The 15847-nt window shown below is 43.9% G+C and overlaps 1 protein-coding gene across 4 annotated transcripts in view; it reads left to right on the top strand.

Moving 5' to 3' along the window:
• Window positions 1-15847, top strand: part of Mcu (mitochondrial calcium uniporter) — a 170231-nt gene that overhangs the window by 114771 nt on the left and 39613 nt on the right. For all 4 annotated transcript variants that reach the window (XM_076557208.1, XM_076557210.1, XM_076557211.1 and 1 more), the window contains one exon: window positions 14160-14229. In XM_076557208.1, the coding sequence (XP_076413323.1) occupies window positions 14160-14229 (70 nt within the window). The remainder of the gene's footprint in view (window positions 1-14159; window positions 14230-15847) is intronic.

The raw sequence follows: 15847 nt of genomic DNA on the forward strand, positions 1-15847 counted from the left end.
ATGATGATGGTAGTGTGGGGGGGGTGTCTCAAGATAGCTGTGCTTGCCTTAGAACTCAATGTGTGGCTCCATGAACATATGCATGTCATGTAGCCCTGAAGTTCATTTCCTAGTTTTATCTCAGAGAGTGTGCATATATCTCGACCAAAAGTGAGTTGTTCGCTACTGCATATTAGCCAACCTGGAACTGGCCCAGTTGTCCATTGTGAAATATTCATCTGGTGGACTATATAACGGATGCCTACGTCTGCAGCAGTGAGAAGGAGCTACCGCTGTGCTTGCCAGGATGCTGAGTATGAGGAGCCAATGCGGGGCAACAAACACCAAGATAAAAATCAATAAATGCTGTCTGACTCTGTTCCCATACAGTCTAGGCTCTCATCAGTAGAGAGCCTCCCCAGCTTCCCTCAGTGTGCACGGAGAGAGTCAAGGAAGACTCTGAGAGATAGGCAATAAAAAACTAGAAATAGGGTCAAAGAGATGGCTTAGAGGTTAAGAGCATTGGCTGCTCTTCCAGAGGTCCTGAGTTCAATTCCCAACACCCACATGGTGGCTCACAACCATCTATAATGATATCTGGTGCCCTCTTCTGGCCGGCAGGCATACTTGTAGGCAGAACATTGTATACATAATAAATAAATAAATCTTTTTTTTTAAAGCTACTAGAAATACTTTTACAATTTACAAAGGATTGTATAATAAACACCTCAATTCTCATCACTCTCAAATATTCACATTTTGTCTAGTTTGCTTCAATTTTTTTTTTTAAACTAAGATAATGTGTTAGTTTCTTTTCCCGTTGCTGTGATAAAATCCTGAGAAAACAGCCTAGGGGAGGAAGGTTTTCTGGGCTCACTGCTCAGGGTCCATCATATTAGGGGAGGGGGCTGGTCACACTGCTGCATCCACTGTCTGGGTTTTGTCTTATTGGTTTTTATTTGTTTGTTTTTGAAAAGGGGAGAGAGGACATGAGCTGGATGGGTAGGGAGGTGGGAAGGATCTGGAAGGAGTTGGATAGGGGGAAAGAATATGATCAAAATATATTGTACGAAAAAATTAAATACGAAGCTGCGGCAGAGAGCGGTGAATTCGTACATGATAACACAGCTTGCTTTTACTCATGTATCCAGTCCTGAAACCCCTGCCTGGGAAGTGGGCCTACCCAGTGAAGATGGGTCTTCCCACATTAACTATTATACCCAAGACAGTACTTCACAGACATTCTCAGAGACCAACCTTAATGTAGCTATCCCTCCATGGGTTACTGATGTCACCCCCTAGGTGACTTTGGAGTCTGTTGACCCTTAATACAATCACGGAAAAGAAATATTGCAGTATGGTCAAAGCTGACTGTGCTCCCCTCCCCAATTTCCAAACCTTCCTCTCCTACTGTAAAAATAATGTACCATCTCCATAGGTCTTAATATTCATCATTTTCACGTATTCATAAGTTATTGCATATTTATATGCCTATGTGTGTATATTTATATGCCTATGAAAGATAAAATAATGATGTATGTATTCTTTTTTTTAAATATTTATTTATTTATTATGTATACAGCATATATGACTGCAAGCCAGAAGAGAGCACCAGATCTTGTTACAGATGGTTGTGAGCCACCATGTGGTTGCTGGGAATTGAACTCAGGACCTCTGGAAGAGCAGTCAGTGCTCTTAACCTCTGAGCCATCTCTCCAGCCCCATATGTATTCTTATGTTAATTCATAGAGTACTATAATTTACATACGCTGATTTACATTTTTACTATACATTGCTTTTGAGATTTATTCATATTTAAATCAATGGATAGTTTTTGGTACTAAGTGAATATTATGAATTAGCATTCCTAACTGGAATCCTGCAAAATGAAGATGATAGTAACGTTTGTAACAAAAGTTGTTCTTAACTGAGCCTTGGTCTGTCTCAGATGGCGAAGCTGTGACTAGAGTTGTTTGCTCAGAGACTGGTCCCCACATGATGCCTAGCCAGTCAGTGGAGAGCAGCTGACTTCAGGCAGAATGAGCGAAGGGCCATTGTGAATTGGGCTTTCAATTATATATGAAAATCATCCTAAATGCCTGGTCTGCTTGTCCCCTTTACAGTACGCTGTGATGATTTGTAAGACCTAATAGCCGCCTTTTTATGATCATTTAAAGTAAACTATAGGAAGCTTAACTCAGCAAAATAAAAGAAATCCACTCAGCTAACGTTAGAGGAAAGTCATCGAATTTGATGTGTTTTATGAAGCCCGGGTATTAAGAGCTCTCTCATTAATTACAGTGTGTGTGTTCGGGTGGCGTTACTGTGGGGCAGTTACACGGGAAAGGCTGGCGGTGTGTTGATTGTATTTTTCAATAGGTAAACTAAAGAGTAAATGGAAAGGGGGTGTTGAAGCAGAATGACTACTGTGCGGGAACTCTCCCCCGGCGTCCTGATCTCCGGGCATCGCAATCCCTTACACGCCCGCGGCCCGTGGGAGGGCAGAGATTCTCCTAGCAGCCGCTGTGTCCTTCTCTTGCGGGGAAATGAGAAAAGCCTGTGGCTTGTTCTGTTTCTGAGTGGTAGCTGTATTCTTTTCCAATATTAGCTGAAGCCGGAGCAAAAATGGAAGGCCCATCTGTTTGTTGAAAATAATATTTTTTAATTTTTAAAATTTTGTAGCACCCCCCCACCCCATGTGTATGCACATAGGTGTGTGTGTGTGTGTGTGTGTGTGTGTGTGTGTGTGTGTGTGTGTGTGTGTGTGTGTGTGTGTTGATTTCAGGTGTCTTCCTTGTTCCCCACCACCTTATTTCTCAGTCTCTCACACAGCCTAGCTCTCTCCCTGTTTGACTGAACTGGCCGGCCAGTGAGTCCCATGGACGCCGTCTCTGCCCCCTCCAACTAGCCCGGAGCTGCCACTCTGAGCTTTTGCGTGGGTCCTGGGGAATCTGCATTTGCACTTCTGTTGCAGGCACCACTGCCCCAAACCATCTCCCACCCCATGGTTGGACATCGTTCACTTCGTTAAAAGAAGCGTTGCAGGAATGTGAGTTATTAAAATGTCCTACTTCCTGATTTTTTCCCATTCTGTTCTAGCTTTTCTGATGCTTTTTAAAGTTTACAAAAAAAAAAAAAAAAGAATCTAACACATTTTACTTGTTTTTTTTTTTTTTTAAAGACTAAGCTAGGCAGTGATGATGCATGATTTTAATCCCAGCGCTCAGGAGGCAGAGGCAGGCAGATCTCTGTAGTAAGTTCAAGGACAGAAGGACAGCCTGGCCTATAGAGTGAGATCCAGGACAGCCAGGGCTGCACAGAGCAACCCTGTCTTGATAAACAAACAAACAAACAAACAAACAAACAAACAAAAACCCTCAACTTATTGGAGTCAGTGGATATTTATGTTAATTTTCCCCCTCAGTTTTTTATTTTGAATATTCCCAAATCTAAAGAGTACAATGTTCATGTAGTCTTATACCTCTATATTTATGTTATTAATATGTTGCTGCATTTGCATTATTTTCCATATATATATATGCATTCATATTACACATGCATTAGTTTTATTTTCTCTACATATGTGCATGCACATGTACACATGCATATTGGTTCCCCCCCCATCCTTTACCTCTAAACACTTTAACGTGCTTTTCCTAAGAACACTAACATTCTCTTGCCCTTGTGCAAAATGTAAAAGCCGCATTCATCTCTGAACCTCTTTCGTTACCTGTGTTTTCATCTGTATTGAAGAACAAAGGAAGCGGGGAGGGGTTATTAATAGCAGCCACCCACTGCCTGAGCTATTCACCACTGTGCATCTTCCAGAATTCAAGTGTGAAAATCAAAGAGTGTGAGCCTCGATGCTGAATGCATATCAAGGACTGGAGAGGCGAGGCCCCAGTACGTTCCTCGGGCCCAGTCTCTTGAACTGCTTCTCCCAACTACACAAACCATTAAATCATTCCCCTCAACAGCTTCATCGTAGGTGGCATGTGTCAGGAAAGAACGCATTGCTATTTGTTTTCACAAATTCATAGCTTTCAGAGTTGCAAAGTCTCACTGTGTCTGCTGTAAGAGCTATTCGTTTTGCAGACGAAAAGTCTGGTTCAAGGTCATGGAGCTAGACATGAAGCAAGAATCCAGTCTTCAAGCTCGCTCTGCAGCGTTATTTCTATTATATCACGTGGCCCCTATGAAACTCAGTTGCCTGGGTCTTGATAAGCGAGAGAGGTTTGGGTCTGAGAATACCGCACCCAGATGACAACTGTATGCCCTTGAATCTCATTTGAGTGAGCTACCCAGGACTCTTCAAGCCTCCATGTGCATAAGAATTTCCTAGGAACCTCATTACAATGCAGGAGGGCTGAGGTGGGACCCGGAGCCTGCATCTCTGGCAAGCTCCCGGGTGATGCTGATGCTGCAGGTGCAGGGACCAGCTGGTGGAACCAGCCCAGATTCTCACAGCCCCAGGTGCCACCAAAATAGGAAAGAGTACTTTCAAAACATTACCTGGCACTGCACTTTTAAAACACAGAGACTAATGTAATTAACACCTGTGCAGCTACCAGTGGTCCAAAATGAAGTACTTTCCAACATCCTTCCTGGTTTTCTAACTTTAAGCCACTTCAGAGAAAGGAGTTTTATCTCAGTATACTAATTTGGATGTAAGTGCCTCTCAGTATCATTGCTCCAGTGACTAGAGATTTCATAGACTTAAGTAGTAATGTAGAGGGAACCGCAGATCCAAGTTCCTTTGCCGAGCAGAATTGTCAAAAAGAGCAGTCCACCACATTCCATTCTATATTCTCAATACAAGCATTTTTAGAAACGGGGTCTGTTTATTCAATCTAAGTCACATTCTGCTTTGATTCACTTTTGAATTGTTTATATGGTTATCAAGTACAAATGCTAGTTATTATGTGACAAGTTCCTTAAGCATTTTGTGGTTGGGTATTTTGTTGTCTAAAGATAATCAACAGTATAGTAGTTAACCACCTCGATGCAATGTGGAATGTACCTGCAGCAGCCAAAACTAAAACAGACCTTTAATATATAGGTGAAGAAATAGCCTAAATACTCCCCAAATGCCTGTAGACACTATCATTTCTTCTCACTTCTCAGAGTCCCTCAGCAGAGAAAAAAAAATCAGTAATAATTCCCTGTGGAAAAATAGAGTACAAAGCCAAGTTATAAAGCTTGTCAAAGAAGCTGAAGTATAAAAAAAGGAGGCACTACAACTCAGTTAAATAAATATTTATGAAGTTTTTGCTTTCTCCTGGTGGACCGAGAGGTACCAGTATATAACAAGATTAATGCAATCTTCCTGGCTGATCATAATAACCCTGAAGGAGAGAGTCAGTCATTGGAACAGATAACTAGAATGCAGCATGATGAGACAAAAGGGGTATGGACAGAATCTAGGAGCAGTGTGCACAAATTGTAAAGAAAAAGAACCTGGAAGATGCGACGTCTTTAAAAATAATAACAGAAGGATTAGGGATGTGGCTTAGCTGGTAAGTGTGGTTGCCTAATGTGTACAAAGCCATGGCTTCAATATCTAGTACCACAAATGACTGGTGTGGTAATGCATACCTTATACTCTCAGTGCTGGGGGGTGAAGGCAGGACAAGAAATTCAAGGCCATCCTTAGCTACTGAGAACCTAGAATCTCTGTTCAAAACAAAAACAAGGACTCTTTGTCCTTTTTGATTTGTTTGAGACATGTTCTCATAAAGCTCTGAGTGCCCTCAAACTCACTACGTAGTCAAAGCTAGACTTGAATTCTAGATCCTCTGGCCTCTACCTCTCAGGTGCTGGGAACATGGGCTTGAATCACCATTCTGGTCCCAGCTGAGACTTTTTTTTTTTAAGATATATTATTTTTCTGTGTATGTGTGGGTCCTTGTGAGTTTATGGACAACACCTACCTGCGTGCAGGAGCCTGAGGACTCCGGAAGGGGGCACTGGATCCCCTGGAGCTGGAGTTACAGGTGGTTGTGAGCCACCCACCTGGGTCCTCTGAAGGAGCAGGGCACACTCTTAGCTGCCGCCCCAGGTCTCTAGGCCTCGTGAACAAGTATTTAAGTCACTTCACCTGACAAATTTAATATCTTACTTAGAAAACTGATGTTGAACGAGTCCACAGAGGGCCTTGCTGTGGTCCTGTTTTAGAGGTGTGAAATTGCCTTGGGAATTAAAGGCATATATACATTAAATCATGACTTCTATGAAGTTACAATGATCTAGTGGGAGAAACATTAGTCCATATGTAATAACGTGTAATCATCGTTTTAAATAACCAAATTTTCTGATATTAAAGCATGAGGCATGCCTTAAGTCACAAATATTAATAGCCCTGACTCAGCAGCACCAGACACTTTGTCTCTCTGTTATTGGGAGGGCAAACTCTGTCGTGCAGTGCAGCGTAATGAATTGTTTTCGTTGCTGCCTGAAGGGGTACTTCTGCAGAACCTGGGCTGTCTGCCTTTCCCGTGGTATGGGCTTACCTTACACACATTTCGGGGTGCGGACTCCTGTGCTTTTGAAACTGCACTCTGCTTCCCAGCTGCTTCTGTAAGAGGCCAGTCCCCTAGGGAGGTGGAGTGCTGTGCGTCTCTGTTTCTGTAGAATGTTAAAGGGCGAATACAAAGTGTCACTCAAGTGTTCTCACTCACCCTCCAGTGAAGCAGTCAGCCGAGGTGGCCCTGGGCACTAGAACTCTGGGCCCTGGTCTGCTGACTCCGGGGTCTCCCCTCCTACCTCCAGCTTTGAGAACAGACTGCTTGGGCTGGGCCGTGGCTGAAGGTGGTAAAAGTCTATTGCCGGTGTGATGATGCTTCAGTAGCTTTAGTATGTCAGGAGAGAAAGAGAAAACAAACTCCAGATTGAGGACATTGTTGTTCTGTTGTAAGCCAACTGCAGTAGTTTTACTCTGTTAGTTACAGAATGCCCATAAACTCGGTGTGTGTGTGTGTGTGTGTGTGTGTGTGTGTGTGTGTGTGTGTGTGTGTGTCAAGACAACCTTGGGTGTCATTCTCCAGGCACCATCTACCTCTTTTTTTTTTTTTTTTTTTTTTGAGGTAGGCTCACCCCCACCCCCCCTGCCGCCTGAAATTCAACAATTTGGACAGGCTGGTTAGCAAGTCCTCAGGTTCCTCCTGTGCCTGCCTCCCCCAGCCCTGGGATTACAAGCACATTTCATCATGCCCGGCTTTAAAAAGTGTTCATATACGTATAATCCCATATTTGTATATAATGCACTGTAAATGGCATTCACCCTCCTGCCCTTTCTCATGCCTCTTCTATTCCCACCAGCCTCCCTTCCCAGCTGGCCCTCCCCTCCCCTGTGTCCTGCCTTTCTCCTCCCACCTCCCTCCCTCCCTTTCTCCCTGGTCTGGTGAAGGGAAGGCTATGCAGGCAGTCACAGCTAGCAAGGGTTCCAGGTCACAATGCTAGACAGCACCCCACTGCTCTACTTGCCCTCCTTCAGTCCCCACAGACCTTCTGCCCTTCTTCATCCATGCTCCCCTGGCTTTTGGGATCAAACAAATGTCACATTCTGTTTGCGGCCAAGCCCTGTAGCTTACAAACAAAAAGACAACAAAGAATGGGGTCTCTGGCTTTTGCTTTGGTCCTGAGGCTCAATCTCAGGTTAAGTCCTTAGGAGCCAAGCATTTTGTCCTCCGAGCTCCCTCCCCGCAGCCTGATGAACACTCCGGTCCTAGAGTTTGACAGGTCTAGACTTGGGACCCAGAAGCTTTTCCTGACCACAGTTCCAGCTGTGGACAAAAGCTCTTTGGCATCACTGATGTAGAAGGCTTTGCTGTGGGCATCAGGTATCTGTTTCCTAGTGAAGTAAGCCTCGGTCCTCCCTCACAGGGAGCTAGATGTGCTGGGAATGGTACTCTGCTGCCTCTCCTCCCCTCCTCCCCTCCCCTTCCTTTCCTCTCCTGTCTAATTGGCTGTGAGTCTTTGGGGCTGTTTGCAGGTTGTTTAGATGCTAGTGTCTTCTTGACGGGCAGGTCTGCTTTCTGACTGGGAAAGGGAAATGTAGGGGAAGTTAATGTATGTTAGCAATAAGGGACCCAAAGGGAAGCAGTAAGTTGGATCGAATAATGGGATCTGAGGATATTAAATGTCTCTTTTTAATACTGAAAGTTTTTAATTAGCTTGAGTCCTATGACTTGTAGCATGAATCTTAAAAGGTCTTATTAATAAAATCAAATCCAGGGCCAGGTATTGGGGTGAATGCTGGAAGATCAGAGAAGCAGAACAAGCCAGGGCTACCTCATCTCACCAGTTCCTCAGCTGGTCCTGTTTCCTCAGACTGGAAGCCTCTCAGTCCTCATCCGGAATGAATCTCAGCTGAACTGCTGCTAGAAGCCTGAAAGCTTAACCAGCCAAATGCTTAACCAGCCAAAAGCTTCTAGTTCCTGGTCCTCACACCTTATATACCTTTCTGCTTTCTGCCACCACTCCCTGGGATTAAAGGCTCGCTTTCTGGGATTAAAGGCGTGTGTCACCGTGCTTGGCTGTTTCCAATGTGGCCTTGAACTCACAGAGATCCAGAGAGATTTCTGCCTCTGGAATGCTAGGATTAAAGGCATGAGTGCCACCATTTTCTAGCCTAAGTATCTAGTGGCTGTTCTGCCTCTGACTCCAGATAAGTTTATTAGGATGCACAATATTTTGGGGAACACAATACCACCACAATGACTTGAGTCTTGTAACGTTGGGGAAACAATGTTACAGCATTTTGTTGTCTGAGTGATGCTGCTGGACCTTTTCTTCCGGGGTGAAGGTTAAAGGTAACCCGTCACACAGGCAGCAGGTGAGCGGTTAATTACAGACCTCTGCTTTTCTTTGACACTGCCAGGTATCTTATCAAAAATGTGGACTGCCCTTTACTAAAAACAAAAACCTACATTTTCTTTCCAGGGGGCTGTGTCTCTTTACTTGGTGTTAGTGCTGCCTAGAGAATTCTCCCTACTCTGGGTATTTTTCTACCTTCTACGTACTCCCTGCGCCTTGATTTTGATCTCTGCCTATGAAGTTTAAAGACGTGAATATTTTGTACTGTTTACCCAGCTAAAATTTCTTTCTTTTTAAAAATATCTTTTTGTTGTTTTTTTGGTTGGTTGGTTGGTTGGTTTGCTGGGGTTTTGTTTTGTTTGCAGAATTGAGACTTGAACCCAGGGCTTCTGCATGCCAAGCTTGCACTCTCCTACACCCCTAACAAGCTAATGTTTTGTTTGGGGTTTTTTGGTTTGGTTTTGTTTTTTAGGCAGAGTCTCAGGTAGTCCAGGCTAGTCCTGAACTCGTGCCTCAATCTCCCAGCTGCTGGTATTATAGTTATATACCATCATACCTTGCTCCCAGCAAACTTCTTGATGTATTTTTTTAATGTTAGCATCAGCCAAACATTATTGCATCCTTGCTACTTTAGAAGAAAAGAAAACTAACAAGCTTACCATTTTCTTGTGACATATAAGAATAAAAAGATACAGCACAGATATCTCTAATTTGGGGGACCACAGGATAGGGGTTGGGGGGGTAGTAGTCCTTCTTTGGTGCTGAACATCCATTTCCTGGTTGTTATTGCTTTGCTTGTTTTTGCTCTGTGTTGTTACCGTATTTCAAGGAGAAATGGCTAGAACAAAATCATTTTTATTTATGTTAGTCTCATTGGACTGTAAACCATGAGACGGCTTAAAGAAAAATAAGGACCTGTATGTGTGTCAGGATGGTTGAATAAATAAGAACAGGAGTATGGTGGCTGTAAGTTGCAGCTATTTGGGAGGCTGAGGAAGAAGATGGCTTATGTCCAGGAGTTTGAGGCCGACCTTTGCCACAAACTGCAACCCTGCCCCTAAATAGGTTTTTTTAGGTGTGATTGTCCATGTCTCTATAGAAGTGGTATGGAAAGTTATCCCCACACCATATAAGCTTTGTTTATAGCAAGGGATGGGCAGCTAAGGTTCTTTTTAAAGGGCTGGACTGTAGACATTTTGGGGTTTCTTAGACCCTGTGGTTTTCTGTTGAAATTACTCATCTGTCTCACTACTTACTACCCAGATGCTGAATTCTGTGGTTTAGAGAGAGCGTAGATTAAAGCTGTGGGTGGGAGTGAGCCCAACTGTGTTTCAATAAAACTCAACAAAAAGGTGGCTGGCCCGCCAACCCCTGCTCTGTAGCATCTAGAGAAATCATCCAATCATGTACTGATAGATGCCCTCCAAAAAAATACTGCTAGGGATAATTTGTATAATCATAGAGACCTTCCAGGTTTGTTTTTTTGCAGTGTTCCAGCAAATGTCATCGGAACTATTTTCAGGTGAAGTGTTTTGATAGTTTGGATGTCTTAAGATGTTGGGGAGGGGAGGGGAGGGGGGATGAGGCTCGATAGTGCATGCCTGTAATCCCAACACCTGGAAGGTAGGGAGGAAGGCAAGAAGATCAGGAGTGCAGCATCATTCTTGACTACATAGCAGGTTTGAGGCCAGCTTTAGCTACATGGGACTGTGTTTCATAAATCTCAAAAGAGAGACGGAGACAGAGGAGGGGGTCTGGGAGGGAGAGGGGAGGGGAAAAGGAGAGAGACTGACTGACTGAAGAAAGAAGAAAGCAAATGAGGCGGGTCTAGTAAGCTGAGTCGACAAAATGTTGGGAACTACTGAAGTGAGCGATGGGTACATGGGATTTTCTTCCCACTTTGCCCTCTACTTCTGGATGTTTCAGATGGTTATGGCCGAGGTCACTATGTAACCGTAATGGCCCCTTAAACGCAACCGCCCCGCCCTTCCCTTCTCACGCCATAGAACAGGAGGTAGAGGAAGAAAGCAAGTTGTAAGTTCCATCTTCAACACAACCAGGGAGCAGTCTCACAGCACGCTCTCCATATAGGGTGGCCGCCAGATCTGGTCAAGACTGAATAGGTGTGTGGGAAGACCTCAGGAGGCGACGCCTGTGGCTGGCTGCAGAGCCTCAGCAGAGCCAGGCAGGCACCCACTTCTTCAGAGTTGGTGGCTGGCCTCAGACTCCCCAGAAGCAACATTCAGTACTTTACCAAGTCCTCCTGGAAAGATCAGTTAAGGAATTAATACGTCAGAAAATTCATCTCTCCAGGAAGAAGTTTGGTCATCGCAGCAATGAGAGCAGAAACTAGCTAGAGAATTGGCAGCGAGCATGGAGCCCATTAACTATAGAATTGAGATAAAAACAAATGCAGACTTTATATTTATAGAGGAGGATCTGCATCTTTAAAACCTCTACACTGTGGAGAGGAGAACCAGGGGCCAAAACTGCACAAACTCATGCTTTCCATACAGCCACCAATGGTGGCCATCTAAGAAAAACCCAGCAAAAGCATCACATGATGAGGGTTGAGATGAGCAGGTAGGCAGGTAGGTAATTAACCCCTGAACTAAACTGAATGGAGAAAGGACATAAAGAGCCTCAGAGGGAGAATTTTTCTTTTAACATAAAGCGTATTTTACACAAGCTATTATTAATTTTAAATTACTAAATTATCAAGAATTTCTTAGCATTCATTTGACAGGACTTGTAATTTCACAAGCACCATCAGTGACTGAACCAATCAAAAGTTCTTGCCCCAGGGGTCAGAGGATACTAGTGACAAACTAAGTAAACAATTGATTAAAAAGAATTGGGCCAGCTGGGCAGTGGTGGCGCACGCCTTTAATCAGAAGGCAGAGGCAGGCAGGATCTCTGTGAGTTTGAGGCTAGCATGATCTATAGAGCGAGTTCCAGAACAGCCAAGGCTACACAAAAAGGCCCTGTCTTGAAAAACAAAAACAACAAACAAAACCAAAAAAGCAGTGATCAGAACATGTTGTATAAAATTTCAGACTATAACTAGGGATATAGTTCAGTGATAAGAGTACTTGCCTATCATGATTAAGGCCCTGGGTTTAATCCTCCATATTGACAAAGAGAAAAAAATAAAAACAACAACCAAAAACAAACAAACAAACACAAAACAAACACAAAACTCTAAAATTGCATAGTGGAAAAGAGTGAATATATGTTTATATAACTATAAATAAATGTAAGGAGGCTGGACTTTCCTAATGAACAATTGTCAGATTAGATCACAAAGAAAACAAATGCAGAAAAGGCTGTAATAAAGGGCCAGTAGAGACACAGCCAGTGTACACAAACTAAAAAATACTCAGGGTGATGAGTTTAATATTGGATACCACACCACATGAGGACTGTTGCAAGATCTATGTCAAGAAGTCTGTAAAATGCTTCTCTAGCGTGCAGATAAAGATTCAAAAGGAGAGATCCACAGAATTCTTGGGTACATCAGGTATAGTAGCACACATCTTTAGTCCCAGCGATCAGGAGACAGAGGCAAGTGGATCTCTGTGAGTGTGAGGCTAGCCTGGTCTACATAGTGAGTTTCAGACCAGCCAGGGCTACATAGTGAGACCCTGTCTCAAAACACAAAGATTCCTTGATACAAAGACTGGAAATCATATAGACGTTAGTCTCCCTATGCTAAACCATGGAATTTACATGGTCTCAAAACAAAACGCTTAGCATTTACTGAGCCCTTACTGTATACCAGGTGCTGTTTTAAGTGCTTTGTGTATACTGCTCATTTAGTTCTCCTGATGACTAATCACACCAGATACTAAAATTTACCATAAAAATAGAATGTGGGCCAACATGGTTACCAGGGCACGAGCAGACAGCTCATCAGACAGAGTAGAGGTTCGGAAATACTTTCAACTTCATATAAGTATTTGGAAAATGATGAAGATGCCATCTGAGCTAAGGTGAAGATGGGTTGTTCACTGCATTGGACAGCGGTGCTGCTGTGGGAGAGAGCTTAGCCTTGTTTCTTTCTTAAATTCGACTGAAATTAACTCCTATGAGTCAAAGTTTCACCCCGAAAGGCAAAACAATCTACAAATTTTTCTCCAGTAATTTTAAATGATTTGTTTACGTTTTTCTAAATATTAGCATCTTAGTTACTTTTCTATCGCTCTGAAAAGACACTGTGGCCAATTTTTATAAGACAATTTACAAAAGAAAGCATTTCATTGGGGCTTGCTTACAGAACTCTGAGGAAGTGTGGTGGCAGGCAAGCAGGCAGGCATAGAGCTGGAGCAGTACCTGAAGCTTTGATTACCTACAAGCAGCAGACACGTTGGGAAACTGGGTCTGGCTTAGGCTTTTGAAACCTCAAAGCCCTCTTCCAATAACACACCTTCTCCAACAAGGGCACGCCTCCTAATCCTTCACAAACAGTTCCACCAACTAGGGACAAACATTCAAACAGAAGAACCTATGGGGCTATTCTCATTCGAACCACCACAGTTAGCTTTAAATTCCCTGCTGTCTTTAGGTGGAAGGAGGTGGGAATTGACGAGATTCATGTATCTTGTGTTATAACTGAATGATGGTGTGCGTCGTTTCAGAATCTAAATGGTTTTCATTGTCTTGGCATGGGTTTTAGTTATTTAGTGCCTTCCTGTCTTCCTCCTGTCATACTTTTGGGGGCTGGGGAAGGTGCCAAGGAAGGACTTAGTTAGCAGTGTGTTCAGTACTCTTCATGAAGCCTAATTTATTCTGAGGACTTTAGTCCTGGGCTCACAGCCACGGCACTGCCCTTTGAAGACGCGACAAAAGTGTGTGCCTGGGATTCCTTCTAATGCTCTGGGCTCAAGTGCTGCAGTTGCCTGTCCAGGTTTTTAATAAGGAAAGTAAACAGCAAGGACCAGTACCTACTTAAAAACTGTAAATACGTGGTGTACCTTGTTCTTTGATGAAATAAAAGAAAGACGTATCGACCTGCGGTCTAACAAGGACGAGGCAGGGGAATTTAGAACAGATACTGCTTAACCAGAATTGCTTTTGAAAGTCGGGGAAAAATGATTTGTCAGGCATGGTTCTCGTTTGTTCAGCATGAGACTGTGCCCATCTGCATGTGTGAAGATGTGTTCATTTGTAATGTTGAAACACACCAGAGTGCTTGTTGCCCATGGTTTAGGACACCAGGAACCCCTTTGGTTGTCTCCTTGTATTTGTATTTGCAACTTTTCCACGGAGAATCCATAAAACTCACACGCTCGAAAGCTGGCGTTATTTGGGACACACGTGTCTGGCATTGGTCTGCCCTGACAGTTGACCTGGCTTTTGTCTTGTAGGCACACCAGAGGCCGGCTTCCTGGCAGAGCGTGGGGGCAGCTTATTGCAGTACGGTTGTGCCCTCTGATGGTGAGTTTTGGCAAATCCGTTTTTATGTCTTATTTTTTTTTTCCTCTTTAGCTTAGTATCTCTAGATTTTTTTCTTCGTTAGTCAACTTATTTTTAAATCATTTTGTTGCACTCATTTATTTTGGGAGGAGGGCACGTGCATGCCATGGCACGCGTTTGGGAATCAGAGGACAACTTGAGAGGGTCAATTCTGTTCTTCCACCGTGTGAGTTCTAAGGATTGAACTGAGATCATCTAGCTTTGGCAGCAAGTGCCTTTACCTGCTGGACCATCTCTCTAGCCCAACTCATTGATTTATAAACCGTACTCCCCCAGGTGGTTCTCTTGGAGATCAGAGGAAAGGGAGGACTAGAGAAGGGGCGTGGAACTGGGGTGAGGGTCTAGTGAATTCAGAGGGTTAACCCAGAACACCCCACCTGTCCATCAAGAGGGTCTAGTGAATTCAGAGGGTTAACCCAGAACACCCCACCTGTCCATCAAGAGGGTCTAGTGAATTCAGAGGGTTAGCCAAGGAGACTAGCCTGTCCATCAAGAGGGTCTAGTGAGTTCAGAGGGTTAGCCAAGGAGACTAGCCTGTCCATCAAGTCCTTATAGGTCCTTGATGTTCGTTCACATTTAGAAGCAGGGACCATGATTGCGCGAACATCAGAGTGCCACTTGGTATTTCCTAACTCTCGAGTTTTCATATGCTGGATTCTGATCAAATGTTGCAGCCTCTTCACGGCCTCTCGGGCAGTTCTGGATCTGTGTGGCCCTCTGTTCTGCTCTTTCCTCATGTTCTCCCCCCACTAAAGAGTCATTTTATTTTGTTTTCTGTGTATGAGCGTTTTGCTTGAACAAACAGTCCGTGTACTGCTTGCATGTCTGGTACCCATGGGGATCATAAAGAGGGTATTGGGTCCCCTGGAGCTGGAGTTATGAATGAACAGTTGTGAGCCTCCATGTGAGTGCTGGGAACCAAACCCAGGTCCTCTGTGGAAACAATGCTCTGAACTGCTGAGCCACCTCTTCGGCCCCTCGGCCCCTTGTTTAACATGGGAGGGGTGAGCAGATGCTCGGGGCACACATAGGATCCTTTGTCAAGGTCCACAAAGCTACAGGTGGGCAACAGGACCGAAACTCTGTTTATGTTTACGGTCATGTGTTTCTAACTTTCACTACCATTTCTACCATAAATTTCAGTTTACAGTGCTTTGGCTTAGGGGTTGACTTCTAAATGTTTTTGTGTAAGGCTTGGTTTGATCTTGTTCCAAATTCAACTCTATAAGCATTGATTCATAGACAGCATGCATTCAAAGAGCATCCTGCAAATTCACAAGGACACCCAAACCGAAGAAGCCCAAGATGAATCACACAATCCCTGGGATCCTCTGTATGTTGTCAGTACGAATGTCACGATGTAACCGGAATCCTTTCCCCAATGCCGTTCGGTAATCTGAGTGCATACGCATGTGCTCATGTTTGGTGATTCCTCAGCCTTTGGAGGGCACCCTTTCTCTGGTGGTCACTCCTTTAGTAAGCGAGAGAAATGCTCCCTGGCATTCTTGTTGTTCGTGTGTCCCGAAGACAAACAGCAGCCGGAGAAGTAACTAATAAAGCAACAAACAGCACTCAGCCG

Source organism: Peromyscus maniculatus, chromosome 21 (genome assembly GCF_049852395.1).
Source record: "Peromyscus maniculatus bairdii isolate BWxNUB_F1_BW_parent chromosome 21, HU_Pman_BW_mat_3.1, whole genome shotgun sequence".
Classification (NCBI taxonomy): domain Eukaryota; kingdom Metazoa; phylum Chordata; class Mammalia; order Rodentia; family Cricetidae; genus Peromyscus; species Peromyscus maniculatus.